Here is a 15,401-nt window from a genome sequence, read left to right as displayed (position 1 = left end):
TAAGTCTGATATTAAAAGAGATCTAACTAGCAATAATATGTAATTTTTAAGTCCTAACATTGAGTTGCGAACGGGTTGGTGGATCACCGAGTCCGCTTTCGAGCCCGAATCCAAAGAAGACGGCCCCACCTTTTTCTCCACCCGACCCGCCCAATGGGCCGAGGGAGGGAAAGAGGGGAAGGGGATAAGAAAAGATAATACCATTGCGACGGCAACGCAAATGGCTCGCGCCATCACAAGCGCTTCCTTCTCCGCCTCGCCTCCCGGCGCTCCACACCTCGCCCTCCGCCACCCCTGGATCACCCGGTCGGTTTCCGCCAGCCTCCATTCGTCTCCGATCGGGCTCGCGCGAAGCCCCAGACTGCTCGCGCGCGCGACGGCTCCCGTGGCCTGCGCCCCCGACCTCCTCCAGGCTGCAAAAGTTACGGTGAGGCGGCAAAAGTTGTAGAAATGCCCTTGCTTGTTTTGATCGACCACGGGGGCTGATGCGATCGATGCGCAGGTGGATGAGTATGTGAGAAACGGCATGGTGGTTGGGTTGGGTTCGGGACGCGCCTCCGGCTTGGCTATAAAGTATCTGGGCCAGCGGCTGCGCGAGGGAGCTCTCAAGGGCATTGTAGGAGTCCCCACGTGAGACATTCTGCTCCTCCTTTCTTCACCTTCATTTAATGGCGTGTTAGGTTTCATGCGATTCAAGTTGCTACAACACCACGGTCAAGGGAATTAGGTAGGGATATCCAAGATGCTATTACGGCTTTCTAATGTTTCACGACTTAATCTTAATTCCATAAAGAATAAACCTTTGGAATACATAATATGAGATGTTGCTTGATGGATGGTCGGAATGTTCCAAAAAGTAGATGTCATACACAACGTATGTGGGATACAAACTGGGCCTCTGATCCTTCATGCATAAGGATGGGTGATGGGGTCTTGCTCACCAACAACAGAAAAGAAATGAAGAAATTGTGGAAAAAAGCAAGACAACAAGAAAAAGATCAAATGCCTTTCTAGATGAAAGATACTGTAAAATAGTGAGTCCTGTTGACATTTATTTTTAAACCTTAGGCTATACAAAAGATAGGGTCACAATGCATTATAACCCAATTTATTCATAATACAGGAAAAATTATTATATAAAGGATAACATGTTTGTTTCTTGTCCAGCTTAGAACTTTTTAATGAGATATCTAATAAATATAAAAACCTGAGAAACATTATGGTTCCACACAAATAATTTCTGATGGCCTTGATGACTCTTATATATTCAGTGATACTCACATAGTTTCATCAGTAATGATCTGATATTAGTCTGTACCTTATCATTACTCAATTTTATCTATAAATATAATCATAATTCCTTTGTCCCATCTGTTTGAATTGCTGCTGCTCATCTTGTATTATGGTGCCTTCATTCTGCAGTTCTGTTTCCAGTGCAAGCGAAGCAGCAAAAGCAGGAATTCCACTGAACAACTACCAGGAGAATCTTCAAGTGTGCATACATTCTTATTGTCAAATATGTTGGTTGCTTTTGTGTTGGTTGTAGTGAGTATTTTCATGTTTTAGATTATTCTCTAATGGACCACTAGAACTTCCTCTCATATTTCTTTACTATGGTCTAAAATTCCATACTAGTGAAGTAGATTGAAAAAGCTGATAATCTTCTAGCTTTTATGCAGATTGATTTTGCATTTGATGATGCTGATTTGATTGAAGAGAGAACACTAACCGCTATAATTGGACGGAGAAAATTTGAGGGTGGGGAGTCCATAATTGAAGAAAAGGTATGTTGTCTCTTTGCATTTCAAGGCACCTTCCACCATGATAATGAATCATGTGGCCTCAGCTGGTAATTCATACATCTGCAAGCATTTTATAGGAGTCTTTAAACTTGTGTTCATGATATTGATATTTGTGGTGATGTTGTTGTGCTTCATTATGCAGTCAATTGTGAAAACAGCTAGTGGACTTGCTTTCATTGTTGCTGAGAATCAATACACAAGTGATCTTGATGGATCTATTCCAGTCTTGGTTAATAGTGTATGTTATCCTTCAGTTCATTGCCAAAGATGCACTATATCTGTGAACTATCAGTTTTACTAACAAGATTTAGTGTTTGTTGTCAGGGTAATTGGCTGGAGACTGCTGAAGAAATAGATGATTTGTTTCTTGGAGATGCTGAGGTTTGCTTCCTTGCACTTTTTTAAAAAACTACAAGAAATGGAAAGAACAATAGGGGTGATCTTATGATGACTGCCTTAAAATACAAAAATTGCATAACCTGCTTGCTATTTCCTATCCATCAACCTTCTTGATGTTTTTTTCTGCATTGGTAGTCAAAATATCTTTTGAACATGCTACTCTTGATGCAAGATTTGTTCTTATCTTCTGGGGTTATTGTAAAGGTATGGAGAAGACCATCATCTGGCGATGCAGGTCCACTGGGGGGTGACTTCCCATTGGTTACTAGAGAAGGACACCATGTTCTTGATGTCATTTTCACATCTCCTATACTTGATCTAGGTAAAGAATCAACGTAAGCAAGCCTCACTTTTTTTCTTAATTAATTTTCTTATAATCAGTGTTGTTAAGTTTGTGTACATCTAAAAATTTATTATGGTTTTGAATTTTATATTTCAATTGTGGGAACTGTTAACTAACATGAAATTGCAATCATTGGGATCATATAACTATATACTACTGCTGGGAGTAAGGAAAGTATGATATATTTGTTATAGTCCTCTATAGGTGGATAGTATGGGAAAAAAAATAAAGATGCAACAGCTATAACATCTTTATTTTATATGTAAAGTACATGAGAAACAATTAATCAAGGTCCGGTTGTGGAATTTCAGAGGTGAGCTTAGAGAAATAACTAAGAATCAGATAATAGAAGTACATGCATCAAAGCACCGAGATTGCTACATTTGCCATTCCATAAAACTAAATGGATAGGTTTTGGAAACTGATTGCTGTGTTTGTTTAGTAAAATATAAATAATCTGATTCCTTGATGGTAGCTTTATCATCTATGTTTCCCCATGTCATGATTGTTATCGTAACTAATTAGAATATGCAGAGAATTTTATGATGTCTGCCCATCTTGACCTTTAGTTCCATTGTTTACAGGACAAGTAGCAGAAAGCCTGGACCAAATTGACAGCGTTGTGGACCATGGAATAATATGTGGCATTCCGTTAGTTCTCTTTGATCCTTATGAATTATAAGATTTATGGTCTTGATAGTTCTCTTTTTCCCAACTCAAATACAAGTTGATATATATATATTGTTATTAGACACTAGAAGATTAACTTCCTGCAGAATATAAACTATGATTGACAAACAAAGTATTAGCGCATTAAGTTTAGTATAAGTTACAAATTACAATTATTAAACTTAGGCAAGTCAATAATTCAGTAATGAATTCTAATGCTTCTTTTCTAATACCTTCAAGATTATTAATCAGTATCTGTCTATATTATCTGGAGAGGCAAGGATAATACCTTTTGTCTACTCTGCAGATGCACTGTGATAATTGCCTCAAATGACGGAGTAGAAGTCGTCGATAACTTGTCGAAAGACCGAGTAATTGACAGCTTATGAAGTACTCTGCTAAGAAACTGGAAATTTTATTTTATGCACATCAATAGTTCAATAAGCTGAAATCACGTTGGATGTATTGCAGGCCCAAAGATTAATCTAGGACGCACGTACCATGGAAGAGGCATCATTTAATTCATCTGATTGTGCTGTCCAGGCCTAAATTGTTTTGACTTCATCATTGAGATGATAAATACCAAATGTTTTTTTTTGTTTTTGGAGGTGGTTTGCATACCCACAGTCACTTCTGATGGGGAGTGATGTAAATGGCTATAGAAAACCATCAACCCATATGTCTCTGTGCAAATAACAAGCTACGTATGAATGCATTAGTCGTAATTGCTGGAGTCTCCAGGCTTTATGCATCGCGGCAATATCATATGAATGGCATTACCACAGAGCCAAATATTGAGATGAAAAGAGGAGAACAGAACAGGACAACTTGCTTAAGCATGATAACTATACCTAGAATGGGTTAATTAGAAATTATCTCATATAGTTAGTTATCTTTAACATCGGAATCTTTACAATTAAAAAAATTATATTAATATTTTTATAACTACGAAAGTGAAATATTTAGGTTGATTTATCTTAACATCATCAATTTTACTAACAAAAATATGAAAATAAAAGATAAAAGGATAATTTTAACATCCTAGGCGGATGATGACGTCGTTGGAGGTCGTAAGTGACTATTGTGGATAAAGAGAGTTGCGATTAGAGGTGAGGGCTATTTTGCATCCACGTCAACATAGTTGTTAAGCGACAAAAAAGCCACTTGACATTTATATCAACATTGATGCAAATGTAGAGCGACTTCTCTTTGCATTTCCATTTACGTCGATGCAAGTATCAAACAATTAGCGTCGAACGTCGACGTAGTTGCTAAGCGACGAAAGAACCACTCGACATTTACATAACATTGTTGTAAATGCAGAACTACTATCATTTATCGTTGCTATTCTCATCTACAATAACCACCCACAACCCCTAACAATATCATCATCCGCCATCACCAACGTCCATTATCATCAATTAAAATATTAAAAAAAAATTATTTTTTATTTTTATTTAATAAAACTAATAATATTAGGATAAATAAACCTAGATATTTCATACTAAAGATAACTAACTATAATTAACCCACCTAACATTAGAAATAAGCACTTAATTAGAAGTTGAAGGTGATGTGTTACAAATTCCAATACTGAGTGCTAATTCAACTCAACAGAATCAACCACAAAGCTAACATTTCAACCCTTGTTGCCTGCAGCTTATCAAGAAGAGTCTCATTAACCAAATCTGTGCAAATGCATGCTCGTTTGTTAAATTTGATTCACAGAAAAATGTGCCCTGGTAGTAACATTTGAATTGCAGCTGCATCAAAATAAACTCGTTACCGAATGCAAACAAAGAGTTGATATACAATCTGAATTTTCTGCATATCTCTGTGACTTCTCTCTGTATCTCTGTTTCGTATAGAACTGTTTACAAACAAGATCGTGTGAAAGAATCGTACAAAGACAAATTAACCAAAGGGTAAAAAAAATTATAGTGATCATATAACATGCTCGAACACTTGGATACTCCAAGCAATCAAACAAATGCGTAGCACAATGAGTTCCAAATTCTGTTCACCATTCCACCCTAAGTCAACAACACTATTAGAGGGAAGAAGTTTAGCTAGTTTCAACTCCCCCCAAATTGTATCACCCAGCTTGTGGGACACAATCACTCAGAATTTACTCGGGTTCAGGTTCTGATATCATATACATATGTGACGTATCTCTTCCGTTGTCGATGTATGAAAAGCAAATAAAAATAGCTGTTGCAACAAAGAACAATCCAGAAAAGGCAATGAACTGCGAGAATATTGAAAGACCAGATAGTTCCTGCATTAGAACAATTTTCAAGTCATCTATAAATGAAAAGTAATCAAAGTATTAATACACCAACTTAGTTCTCATATATTTATTGAATCAACAAAAAAATGTTGAACGATCACGAGCTTTTTGCTCGGCTGCTTTTCCGGACAATTCTTCAAAAATAATGTAATGTGAAATTGATCAAGATCTACATTATTCATGACTATTTAAAGAACAGATTATAAGCTACAAGCTAGTGATGCTGTGTGTTTTTTATATAGAGGACATATTTGTAGTATTTATTCAAATTTCCACTTCCACTCAATACAAAGACATCTACATAGAATGTAAGATTGTATACCAAACATCATACACTTGTGCCACTATATATTCATCTTTGTAACTCGTCTTTCTGATACTTCTGAAACTCATACCAATTTTAAGTGTTCAAACAAAGCAGGTCAACATTTCATTAGAAAGAAAAGATAAACTGTCTATACTTACAACTGCCGCTTGAAGTAATGTCTCAATTAAAAGCCCCGCAAAATTATTAATTGAGAATAGGAGGATAAATTGTCCATTTTGTAGGAGACGTCCACATTGCACACTCACAAGGCAAGCAAAAGTTCGGTAGATTGCACAAATTGTCACATAAAAAACATATGCTCCCCAAATATTGGCATAAACTCCCATGCTAATGCAAAGAATACCCATAAATGCTGATCCGAGTAGATAAATTAATTGGCGTGATCTATCTGCAAACTTATCAATATAAATGGCATAATAAGAACCAAGACTTCCTGCTGCTTCAGATACTGCAAGAATATGGCCATTAAATTTGGATTGTGGATCAATAGCATCAAAGAGGTTTGTTCCATAATTTTGTACCAACGATATCCCAGCAAATGCAACTGCCCACCTGGAAAGCAAAAAAGGAGCCATGTGAAACAAGAATGATCAGTGCATATAACAAACATCTAGCTGTTTCATTAAAGAGTATTTCGGGCATGGACAAGTTATTCTGACGATTTTGGCACCCATTTCCATCAACTACCTATAAACTCTGAGGTTAGACAAATGAATTTATTAGATCAAGTCATTATTATGCATTACCACCTAATGAATTTTGTTTTCCATTGTAGAAAACTAAACACTGAAACCTCTCAGCAAGCACAATATTATTGTTCTTCTCTATGTTTTTCATTATCGAATTGTTTCATCTTCCTTCAAATCAGCTTCACTAGTCTTGAACTCCATTCATGTATGCTAGACATCAGCCGATCAACAAAAAACTATCAACATATTGGGAATGCTTACTTATAAAAGGTTTTTCAAATTTCTGAATCTTTGTATAAAGAAAAAACAAAAAGCCAATTTCCCTAAGCTTTTCATTGAGCCTACAATCACCACTTTTGTTGCCACCACCACCACCAACACCAACACCAACATCATGATGACACCATTGACAATGCTGCTATCACTATGGTTGCCATCATTCCTAACATCAGTGAAGAGTAGTTGAGGGACAGAGAAAGAGAGGTATGAAAATGACTTCATATATTTTTCTGTGAAGAAATCAGCTGAAAAACAAATTTTAAAAATGGAAAGAAATTAGAAATCAGTTTTCTGATAGTAATCATGGCCTTCACGGCCTATGGTTCCTTATGTGCAAAATCTTGTCAGGGTTTCGGCTAGGAATCAATTAAGTGTGAAATAAATACTTGCATGATTTTGCCTCTTTAACATCTTTCAGGGATGCAAACTGGTTTGCTTATTGTCTCATGGTCAAGTCAAGGAAGTTGTTTTCCTTTAAAATTCGTTTAGACCTATAAGTATCTGTTAAGCTGCAAATACAGAAGTACTGACCACAGAGACAGAATCTTCAAACTCTGACCATTCCATGTTTCCTTCAGTTTAGCATTCCATCCCTGTTTACGAATTCCAAAAAGGTCATCCATGTCAGTGAAAAAAAATTGTTTGGTAAAAAAGGATTTAATAGGAAGTCCAATACAGAATCACCGATTTAGACTATTCTGCAATACAACTGATCCTGAAGACAGTTCCGTTACAATTAAGCTTTTTTTTAATAGAATGACTCAGTTAAGAGTTGATTATAAGGCAGTATTAAACTCAAAAGGACAGATAAAGGGAATATTATGTAATACAAGTATACAACTATGTACAGATATCTCAATCAAGAGCTGATCATATGCCATGATATCTTTTATTACCTTTACAAGAGTAATGTTGAACTCATAAACAGAGAAAATAGTTGTACTTAATGCAACACCACTGAGACATCATTTTTGGCACCCAACTAACATAAATGCTTTCTAAATGAATATCTTGCAAGTGACTAAAATCTGATATATTAATCCCTATTTTGCTTATTGTTCAACATTTGAGTTCTCCCGGAAAAAGAGATTGCAAATAGAATTTTCACAAAAGATATTTAAAAGGAGGCCAAGTGCATGAGACTCCAGCCAATCTATATCCTATGGAGAAACATATCTGCATAATCTTATCACTACATGCAAAGAAATTATTTTTGGGATCCCTTGGAACCTAAGTCATGATGGGGCAACATTGCCATAGCAAGCAAGCAATTTTCTTTCAACCTTAAACAGAAAATATTGCCTTTAACAATTATGTAATCCTCAGAATAAATTGTTTAACATGCAAACATTATGTAATGAAATGAATGATCAACTAAAAGGAATGGGTGAATGGATGTCCCACTTAGCATAGAAAAACACCTCCTAGTACCCTTCATGATTTACCGATAAACAGTAGACCTGAATGATGCAGTATTACTTCGCAAAGTAAGTTGTAGAAATTGGATAACGGCATCTTTCACTTTTTTCTTGTTTTGAGCATGTAAAGCTCTCCCACCAGTTTAGGGAGGCTAATACATGCACAAATTGGATCGTTAGATTTGTGAGACTGTCAAGGTCTAATTTTGTTTGGAGAGGAAAGTTTCCTCCTCTTCATCGTTTTTTGAGTGCTGATCTTCAAAGCACAGGCTGTACTCGTTCCCAATTAGCATAGAAAACACCTCCTAGTACCCTTCAGGATGTACCAATAAATGGCTACCTGTAGAGACCTAAATGATGCAGTATATCTTGGCAAAGCAAGTTGGAGAAATAATGATAGTGTACACGTCATAAAAAAAATTGTAATCATATTATCATGTGTAAAAACTAGGGTAGGTACCCTAACTCTTAAAGGGCCATGCATTTCACAGTAATGCTTAACAGAAGAAATTTTAAAACCCAGTAAATTGTAATAGGCTTTAGTTCAACACATTACTTTTCGGTTAGCAGAAGTTTCAGAAAATATTACTTAAGACCATGGTTTGCAATACCATACCGTACTGCGCGGTATGGGCGGTATGTACTGGTCCGATAAAGGACCGGTATGGATAGTACATCGGTATACCTTAGTGTATCATATGTTGGTACGTTCGATATAATCGATACGTATCGTACCGATAGTTGATTGGTACACCGGTACGGTATAGTATTCAGAACCTTGCTTAAGACCATATTTATTCATATTTCCTAATTCCTACGACCTACAGCTTGAACAAATATGTGTAACAAGTCTAGGCTCATGGGCACGCTCAATGTATGTAGCCTTCTCTCTAAATAGACTTTTTCAAGTAATACAAACACTAGTTTCATAGGTCACAGAGGTGCAACCTAGAGAATTCGCATCATCAAAATAATTAATTTTTTTTATTGCACTAGAAATCATATATTAAAAGGATAAAGACAAAATGATGAAAAAATCCACAACATTTACCTCACTTGGATGCCAAAGTATAGTCAGAGAAGGCAAAGAGCTCAAAGAATGATCCGTGGGCAAAAGGAATGTTGAGGTGCAACAAACACCTAGCTACAGCCATAGAAAGAAAAGTTACTGATGGTGGGAATAAAGGAAATATGCAAAGAATAAGGAGAAAATAAGCATAGTTACATGATTCATAATTACTTCTATAGCCTAAATGGTCAGAACAACCATGCATACATACCGCAGTGAGCGAGATAATAAAGAATATCTCGTACGCAGCTTCTTTAAGGGCAAGAAACTGACCTATCATAATAAACAAAAAAAAAAAAAGAAACTTTCAGCACATCAGCTTCCAACCTCGATTGAGCAAACACTGCTCAAATTTTCTGACATTAGAAACTTAAATAGATACAGTAACAATATTTACATATGAAAACAACAGAACAGTTTTGTCCAATCAATCTCAGGCTCAGACACTCAGCTAAACAATATATGTAATAAATCCTAATTTAATAATGCTTGAAAAGCTACCCAGTTCCTGCATAAGACTGTGTTTAGAACAGATGGTAGACATGCTTTTATATGCAAAATATAGTATGGAACTGAAACTGGTAGAGATGAGCTGGGAAAAATCATCCAGAATAAGGAGAATAAGAATGAACAGAAGAAAATAGAAGAGAAAATGAAAGATAAAAAATAACAAAATTCTTTGGTCAATAACCCATTATTAAAATAAAAAAATTATAGAGACAATCCTACAAATCCAGAGTTAGATACCTAATTTCCTTTTTTTCTCTTTAAATATGCTTGCAAGGACCCTAACCATGTGATGGTAGGAAAGCTGTATGTTTTTTATATTTTAAAAATAAAGAAGGATCCACTTTTACTGGCTAATAGCCTGTCTAATATGTAAATTATTTGCCGACTAATTGAACAACTTAAAAAGAAAAGAAAGGTCTTTGACTACAACAATCCTTCAACTATATCAAGCTAAATTGAAGGCACCGGAATCTTGAGAACTTCAAATAAGCTCTCTAATCAAGAGAATTACTGAATTAAGATTGACAACAAATCAAAATCCACTACTTGATATTATACCATATCCAAGTTTGTACCAGGAAGTGCAATTTCCTTGATTATCAATGTAAGGATGTTGTAAAATCTTGCTATCATCCTCAAGAGCCTAAAATAATATAGGTTCCTTTTTTTCAACACTTGTTAGTCATTCAATGGCTTTTTTGGCATGAAAGGTTCCATTTATCTTGGCACGATAAAAGAAAATTTAAGAACCATATTTTGCCTCTCAGCAGCTGCACATATCAAATTTTGATTAAACCACATGCCAGCTCTTTGAGACAGATCAGTGTGCTGCAGACCAATAGCTTTCTCGCATGGGCCATGCCAGAAGTCTCAATCGGCATGGCTGACATCAAATGTAAGTTATGGAGGGAAATAATCCCAAATTTCTATAATAGGTGTAATTCAAGATAATTAAGCTATCTCCTGGTAGAATATACGAGATATACACTAACTGATGTATATCAAACAGAAATATATTTCAAGGATGCTGATATAATCAATGCAAGATTTACTATTTTCGAGAGAACTGCAACAACATGCACAGTGTGCAATCATTATCAACTAAAACTTTTAAAAAATGAACAAAATAAAGTTGATTCCCAAACACATGATGACTATGAGTTATAAGAAAATTAATACTAGATATCCAATATTTTCTGGAGTCAATTATCCAATATATAGCCACACTAGCATACCCAATTCAGAAGCCAAAACGAAGGACAAAAGTGAAACTGTTTGAGTTAAACTGGTCTGCAACATAAAAAAAGAAAATAAGTGCAATTAGCCGCCAATAAACAAGATCCATAATTCACAATGAACCACAATTAATAAGATAAGATAAACAACATATGTAATAACAAAGAACAAATTAAGATCCATAATTTCATATAAGTAAGAAAACAAAGTTAAGCAAAGAGCCACAGCAAACCTACTAGACTATTGGGTAAATGTTACTTAAGCATAAAAGCCACTAGTGATACATATAACTGCCATTTATACAATTAATTGTAAACTACTATTGATTTTTTATTATTTTTCCTTCGCATTAATGGACTTCTCTCAGGTGCTTGTCACATGATCTCAAGTTGGCTTCAGTTGTAAAAGCCTATTACTAATGTCCTCATCCAAGACATGACCCATTTGGGTTTATAGTCAAGATTGAAATAACTTCAGAACAAAACCAACTGTTACCTATTGTAAAACCTTTTTTATCAGCTTGAGGATCAAAAACAGATCTTAATCTGATTAAATATATACAGATAGAAGAAAGAAATATCCTAAGTTTTGTGGTTTTTTTAACCAGATTTGAGGACAAAAGGCCAAATAGGAAATGAGAGTTACCCTATAAAGATAGTCAAGTGGTACCAACCTTTAGGTGGTGAGATCTAAATACTACAATTATGTAGCTAGCAAAAGAACATTGTACATATAGCATCAATGTAGCAATTTCAAGATATATAGCAATAATAAAGCAATTTTAAGACTGTTGTATGGAGTAATCTTTTTCCTTGTTTATAAACTGGAAAAGCTGGCAGGGAATAGCAAATGCACAATAAGCAGACAACTCTACCATTGTTTGATATTCTTCTTCTGCTACAAGAAGAAAAATATATGAGGAAAAGACCAAACGTGCTGATGTCCCAAATCCATATATGACCTAGCAGCAAGGAGATTAAAAAATCAGTGAAATGCAAAGTCTATCAGGTAAAAGAATACATTTGTGATCACAAACTTTGCGGGGCCCATTTACATGAAGCTATGACATGGTAAAATTATTACAACATTTCAACAAACTATAATTCTACCAAAATCATCAGTAGAATTTTTGACATCAGTAGAACATGTTCATGTCAAACACCCCCTGGCACAGGATGTGCAGTGTGACTAGAATTATTGTTTGACTTTTATAAGGACAAAAAGGATTTTAAACATGCAACCTTCTCATCAGAATAGATTCCTAGAAAAGAGAGAGTACGGCATATAGGCACTAGTTGAAGTCACCAACATGTCAAACCCTGCTGATAGGATCAAGATCAATCAAAAAACCATAAACAGATAAATTTTGGTTTGCAGATTTGTGAGTTGCGTAACAGATTGTTTAGCCAATTACGAGCAAACTTCTTATATGTACCTGACTTGGAAGAATGTTACAATTTATATCGAATGTTAATGTCATGCTGAACTAGTTAAATGGATTTACCTGCATAATTTGCATTGCTATAAGTGACTGCCCATACCATGCCATCAAATACGTTAAAAATAGTCCAAAAGCCCCTAAAATTGTAGCATCTCGATCAGCAGGGTTTAGACAGAGATAAAAAAGAAAAAAAGTGACATGTTTTTGACATTAAGAGAGTAAAATAGTCACTGAGATATTTGATTTCATTGACTTAATTAATGTTGACAGGATAAGGGTATCAATTTGTCAACTGTCATTTACATAACTTCAAGAAACAAAAAAGGATACAAAGAACGAATGAACAAAGAGGATAGTTGACAAAAATGTCTCAAAATGATATTTGGTTTTATTGACTTGGATAATATTGATAAATTATCCCAATAAAAAGAATGTCATCATCATTGAGAATGTAGGAAATTCAAAGAGACAATCGGTTACATGACTTAATACTGACATGATAAAAATGTTAATTTGTTACTCAGAATTTATATGAGCTCAAGAAAGCATAAGTAAACTATGAGCACAATTAACAGATTGTTCAATAAATGGTCACATTGTCTGTCCTCATAATAAGCACGAAATTTTGAAAATAAAGCTGATTGCTACAAGGTATGATTAAAATTTAAAACCAGAGTTCGTCATTTCAGATACCAAAGTCATCTCAGAGATTTGTCAGATCGGTACATACTGATCTATACCAGTGTACCAACACATGGTACACATCGGTCTATACACGTGTACTGACACACGGTATGTTGGGGCATGCCAACAGGGACTCGGGCAATCCGCATCTCAGTCCCCCGTACCGTACCAACTTGGGTAGTACAGCAACCATGGACTAAAACAATTGAACATGTCTGTGTCACTACTCAATTTGACTACTTTGTATCTTGTAAATGTAAATTTTAGTGTAACAAAAAAATCAAGAAGTAATACATCCAATTTCTCACATTAATCGAAGACTCAAGTAATTCCCCTTCTCTAGGATACACAAATCAAGATATTGGCATGCACACAAGCACACATGCATGTACACACTGACACACGCATACACGCACACTGATGACCACAAATGCAAAAAGGTAAAAGCAAGACGAAGCGATAGAAAGGGAAAAAAGATGATGCATCATATTGCAAGGACTAAGTGTAGTATCTCAATCTCAAATGTGGGCTTTGGCTTTCATTATTATATAAGTTGTTACCCACCACCAAAAAGCATTTTTGAGTATTCCTTTATGGGAGCTTGAGCCATGTGACTATTGAGCTTGTGTCATGGTAAATATGATATTAAAACAACAATCATTTGTGGTGCTGGACCAAGAATTTAAATCACAATCCAGTTCTGATTTTGGTAACCTATTGAACTGGTGTGGAACTAATATACTAGGACATACCAACTTGGACCACCATGTATCATTGAATAAAATAATAAAAAATGATATTGTTCCAATATCAAGTTATATGTTTTGATATCTATACTTAGATGCTAATATCAACCCGTACCAATTGGTACAATTGAGATTCGAAACCTAGGTGTGAACCATACTGGGACCCATTGTGGATCCTGATGAAGAGTAGATCCAGCAAAAAACAAGCACCAAAGTGAAGACAACATAGTCCGACAAAGCACATTAAAACCCACATCACCTGGAAGAGATCCATTGTGTTTGACATTTGATGTGTGTGACTTGACAAGGATGTTAAGGATTTAAATGGAGAAGATTGTACACTCCAATCCAATTGGTTCCACAATCGTTTTGGGATCTAACTTTGACTAGTATATGAGTTGGCACCCGCCCTCAAAAAGCATTTTGTAAGCACTTTTTGGGAGCCTGGCCCTCTTGGCCATCAGATTTTTCACTGACAGTTTGCCTCGCAAATGGCATGTATCACTAACATTCTCTTTTTCTCAGTTAACTAAAATATAGACAAGCCTAGAACAGATCTGATGTCGCTGAGAATGCATAGTTCTTATGACATTATTTGTTATAATGTTTAGAATATTCTTATCTTAAAACATAACTTGCTCTATTGTTCATAATATTATCTTACAAAGTAAAAATGACAGTTATTCAATTGACAAAATCCAAATCTTCTTTGTTTAAATAAAGCATACTAAAATGATACACTGTCTAATCTTACCTAAAGTGATCACAAGTTTGTGAGAAAGGTAATAGCACGCTGGCGCCATGATCAATGTAAATATAAGTTGAGCATAGACACTTACAGGAAATATGCTATTTGCGACCTGCAAATACAAAAGAAGAACCACATCACACAGAGAGAATATTGCCAAAACTCAACCGACGCAACAAACAACCCTAATCCCAAGCGAAATAAGACGATATTATGAGAGCAACGGATGCAGCAATACCTGGTAATTGGTGAAATTCTTGACGGAGGTGAGGTAGGGGACGAGGTAGGGCTCGATCGGGAGGAACTGCGACGTGAAGGAGTACAAGAGGAGAACCACGAGCAAGGTCCTGGGGATCGAATTGCTCTGGGGAACGAGGGATCTCAACCACCCATACCGATCCATTCGTCACGGAAGAGGGCGGAACAAGAAGCCCACCCACCCGGCCGTCCTCCGGTGGAAGAGGACGGGGGTTTCTGGTCGTACGATCGGCCCTTTTCGCCTTCCTTCTGCCACGAACAGCTTATTGTTGGGCTCGACCACGCAGGGTTGAGATCGACAAGCAGGCTTTTCTAAGAGTTTATCTCAGCGTGGCAGGTTCAGTTCGATACATCGAATAAATATATCAGGCGACGAATACTTTCTTATGATGACTGTCGATAGAGATATCATCTCAATATCCAAAATAATGATGCATCTTTTAAGAAAAATTATGACATGTCTCCACTGCTGAGAACAGTCCTACAAGAAGC

The 15,401-nt window shown here is 35.9% G+C and overlaps 2 protein-coding genes across 3 annotated transcripts; one reads left to right on the top strand and one right to left on the bottom strand.

Annotated features, from left to right (window-relative positions):
- The first annotated feature begins 186 nt into the window (after positions 1 to 186).
- Positions 187 to 3,946, top strand: LOC135592803 (probable ribose-5-phosphate isomerase 4, chloroplastic). Of its 2 annotated transcripts, none has more exons than XR_010479249.1 (10): positions 187 to 427; positions 503 to 630; positions 1,423 to 1,492; positions 1,680 to 1,784; positions 1,945 to 2,040; positions 2,127 to 2,183; positions 2,406 to 2,536; positions 3,129 to 3,195; positions 3,521 to 3,603; positions 3,685 to 3,946. XR_010479249.1 is itself a non-coding variant. In XM_065082469.1 (10 exons), the coding sequence occupies exons 1-9, from the start codon at positions 221 to 223 to the stop codon at positions 3,600 to 3,602; spliced, it is 930 nt and encodes a 309-aa protein (XP_064938541.1). In that variant the 5' UTR covers positions 187 to 220; the 3' UTR covers position 3,603; positions 3,685 to 3,946. The 2 variants fall into 2 exon arrangements, 1 of the variants encoding a protein (XP_064938541.1); XM_065082469.1 differs by having other exon boundaries at positions 2,406 to 2,523.
- Positions 3,947 to 5,001: 1,055 nt separating this feature from the next.
- LOC103997313 (uncharacterized) lies at positions 5,002 to 15,344 on the bottom strand. The gene is made up of 10 exons (XM_009418484.3): positions 14,890 to 15,344; positions 14,658 to 14,763; positions 12,537 to 12,610; positions 11,907 to 11,993; positions 11,032 to 11,086; positions 9,498 to 9,559; positions 9,269 to 9,361; positions 7,331 to 7,392; positions 5,969 to 6,383; positions 5,002 to 5,491 (listed from the first exon to the last, which is right to left on the bottom strand). The coding sequence occupies exons 1-10, from the start codon at positions 15,052 to 15,054 to the stop codon at positions 5,342 to 5,344; spliced, it is 1,269 nt and encodes a 422-aa protein (XP_009416759.2). The 5' UTR covers positions 15,055 to 15,344; the 3' UTR covers positions 5,002 to 5,341.
- Positions 15,345 to 15,401: the final 57 nt, after the last annotated feature.

Source organism: Musa acuminata, chromosome BXJ1-9 (genome assembly GCF_036884655.1).
Source record: "Musa acuminata AAA Group cultivar baxijiao chromosome BXJ1-9, Cavendish_Baxijiao_AAA, whole genome shotgun sequence".
Taxonomy (NCBI): Eukaryota; Viridiplantae; Streptophyta; class Magnoliopsida; order Zingiberales; family Musaceae; genus Musa; species Musa acuminata.
The sequence above is the reverse complement of the archived record's forward strand: the minus strand, read 5'-3'. Positions and strand labels throughout refer to the sequence as shown.

What these genes read in the sequence shown, in the direction of transcription:
- LOC135592803 (XM_065082469.1), top strand. Translation starts at nt 221, where the DNA reads ATGGCTCGCGCCATCACAAGCGCTTCCTTCTCCGCCTCGCCTCCCGGC. An exon ending in TGTTTCTTGGAGATGCTGAG is followed by an intron (nt 2,184 to 2,405) that starts GTTTGCTTCCTT and finishes GTTATTGTAAAG; the next exon opens with GTATGGAGAAGACCATCATC. An exon ending in ATCTCCTATACTTGATCTAG is followed by an intron (nt 2,524 to 3,128) that starts GTAAAGAATCAA and finishes CATTGTTTACAG; the next exon opens with GACAAGTAGCAGAAAGCCTG.
- LOC103997313 (XM_009418484.3), bottom strand. Translation starts at nt 15,054, where the DNA reads ATGGATCGGTATGGGTGGTTGAGATCCCTCGTTCCCCAGAGCAATTCG. An exon ending in AGAATTTCACCAATTACCAG is followed by an intron (nt 14,764 to 14,889) that starts GTATTGCTGCAT and finishes TTGTATTTGCAG; the next exon opens with GTCGCAAATAGCATATTTCC. An exon ending in TACTTTGGCATCCAAGTGAG is followed by an intron (nt 7,393 to 9,268) that starts GTAAATGTTGTG and finishes ATTCGTAAACAG; the next exon opens with GGATGGAATGCTAAACTGAA.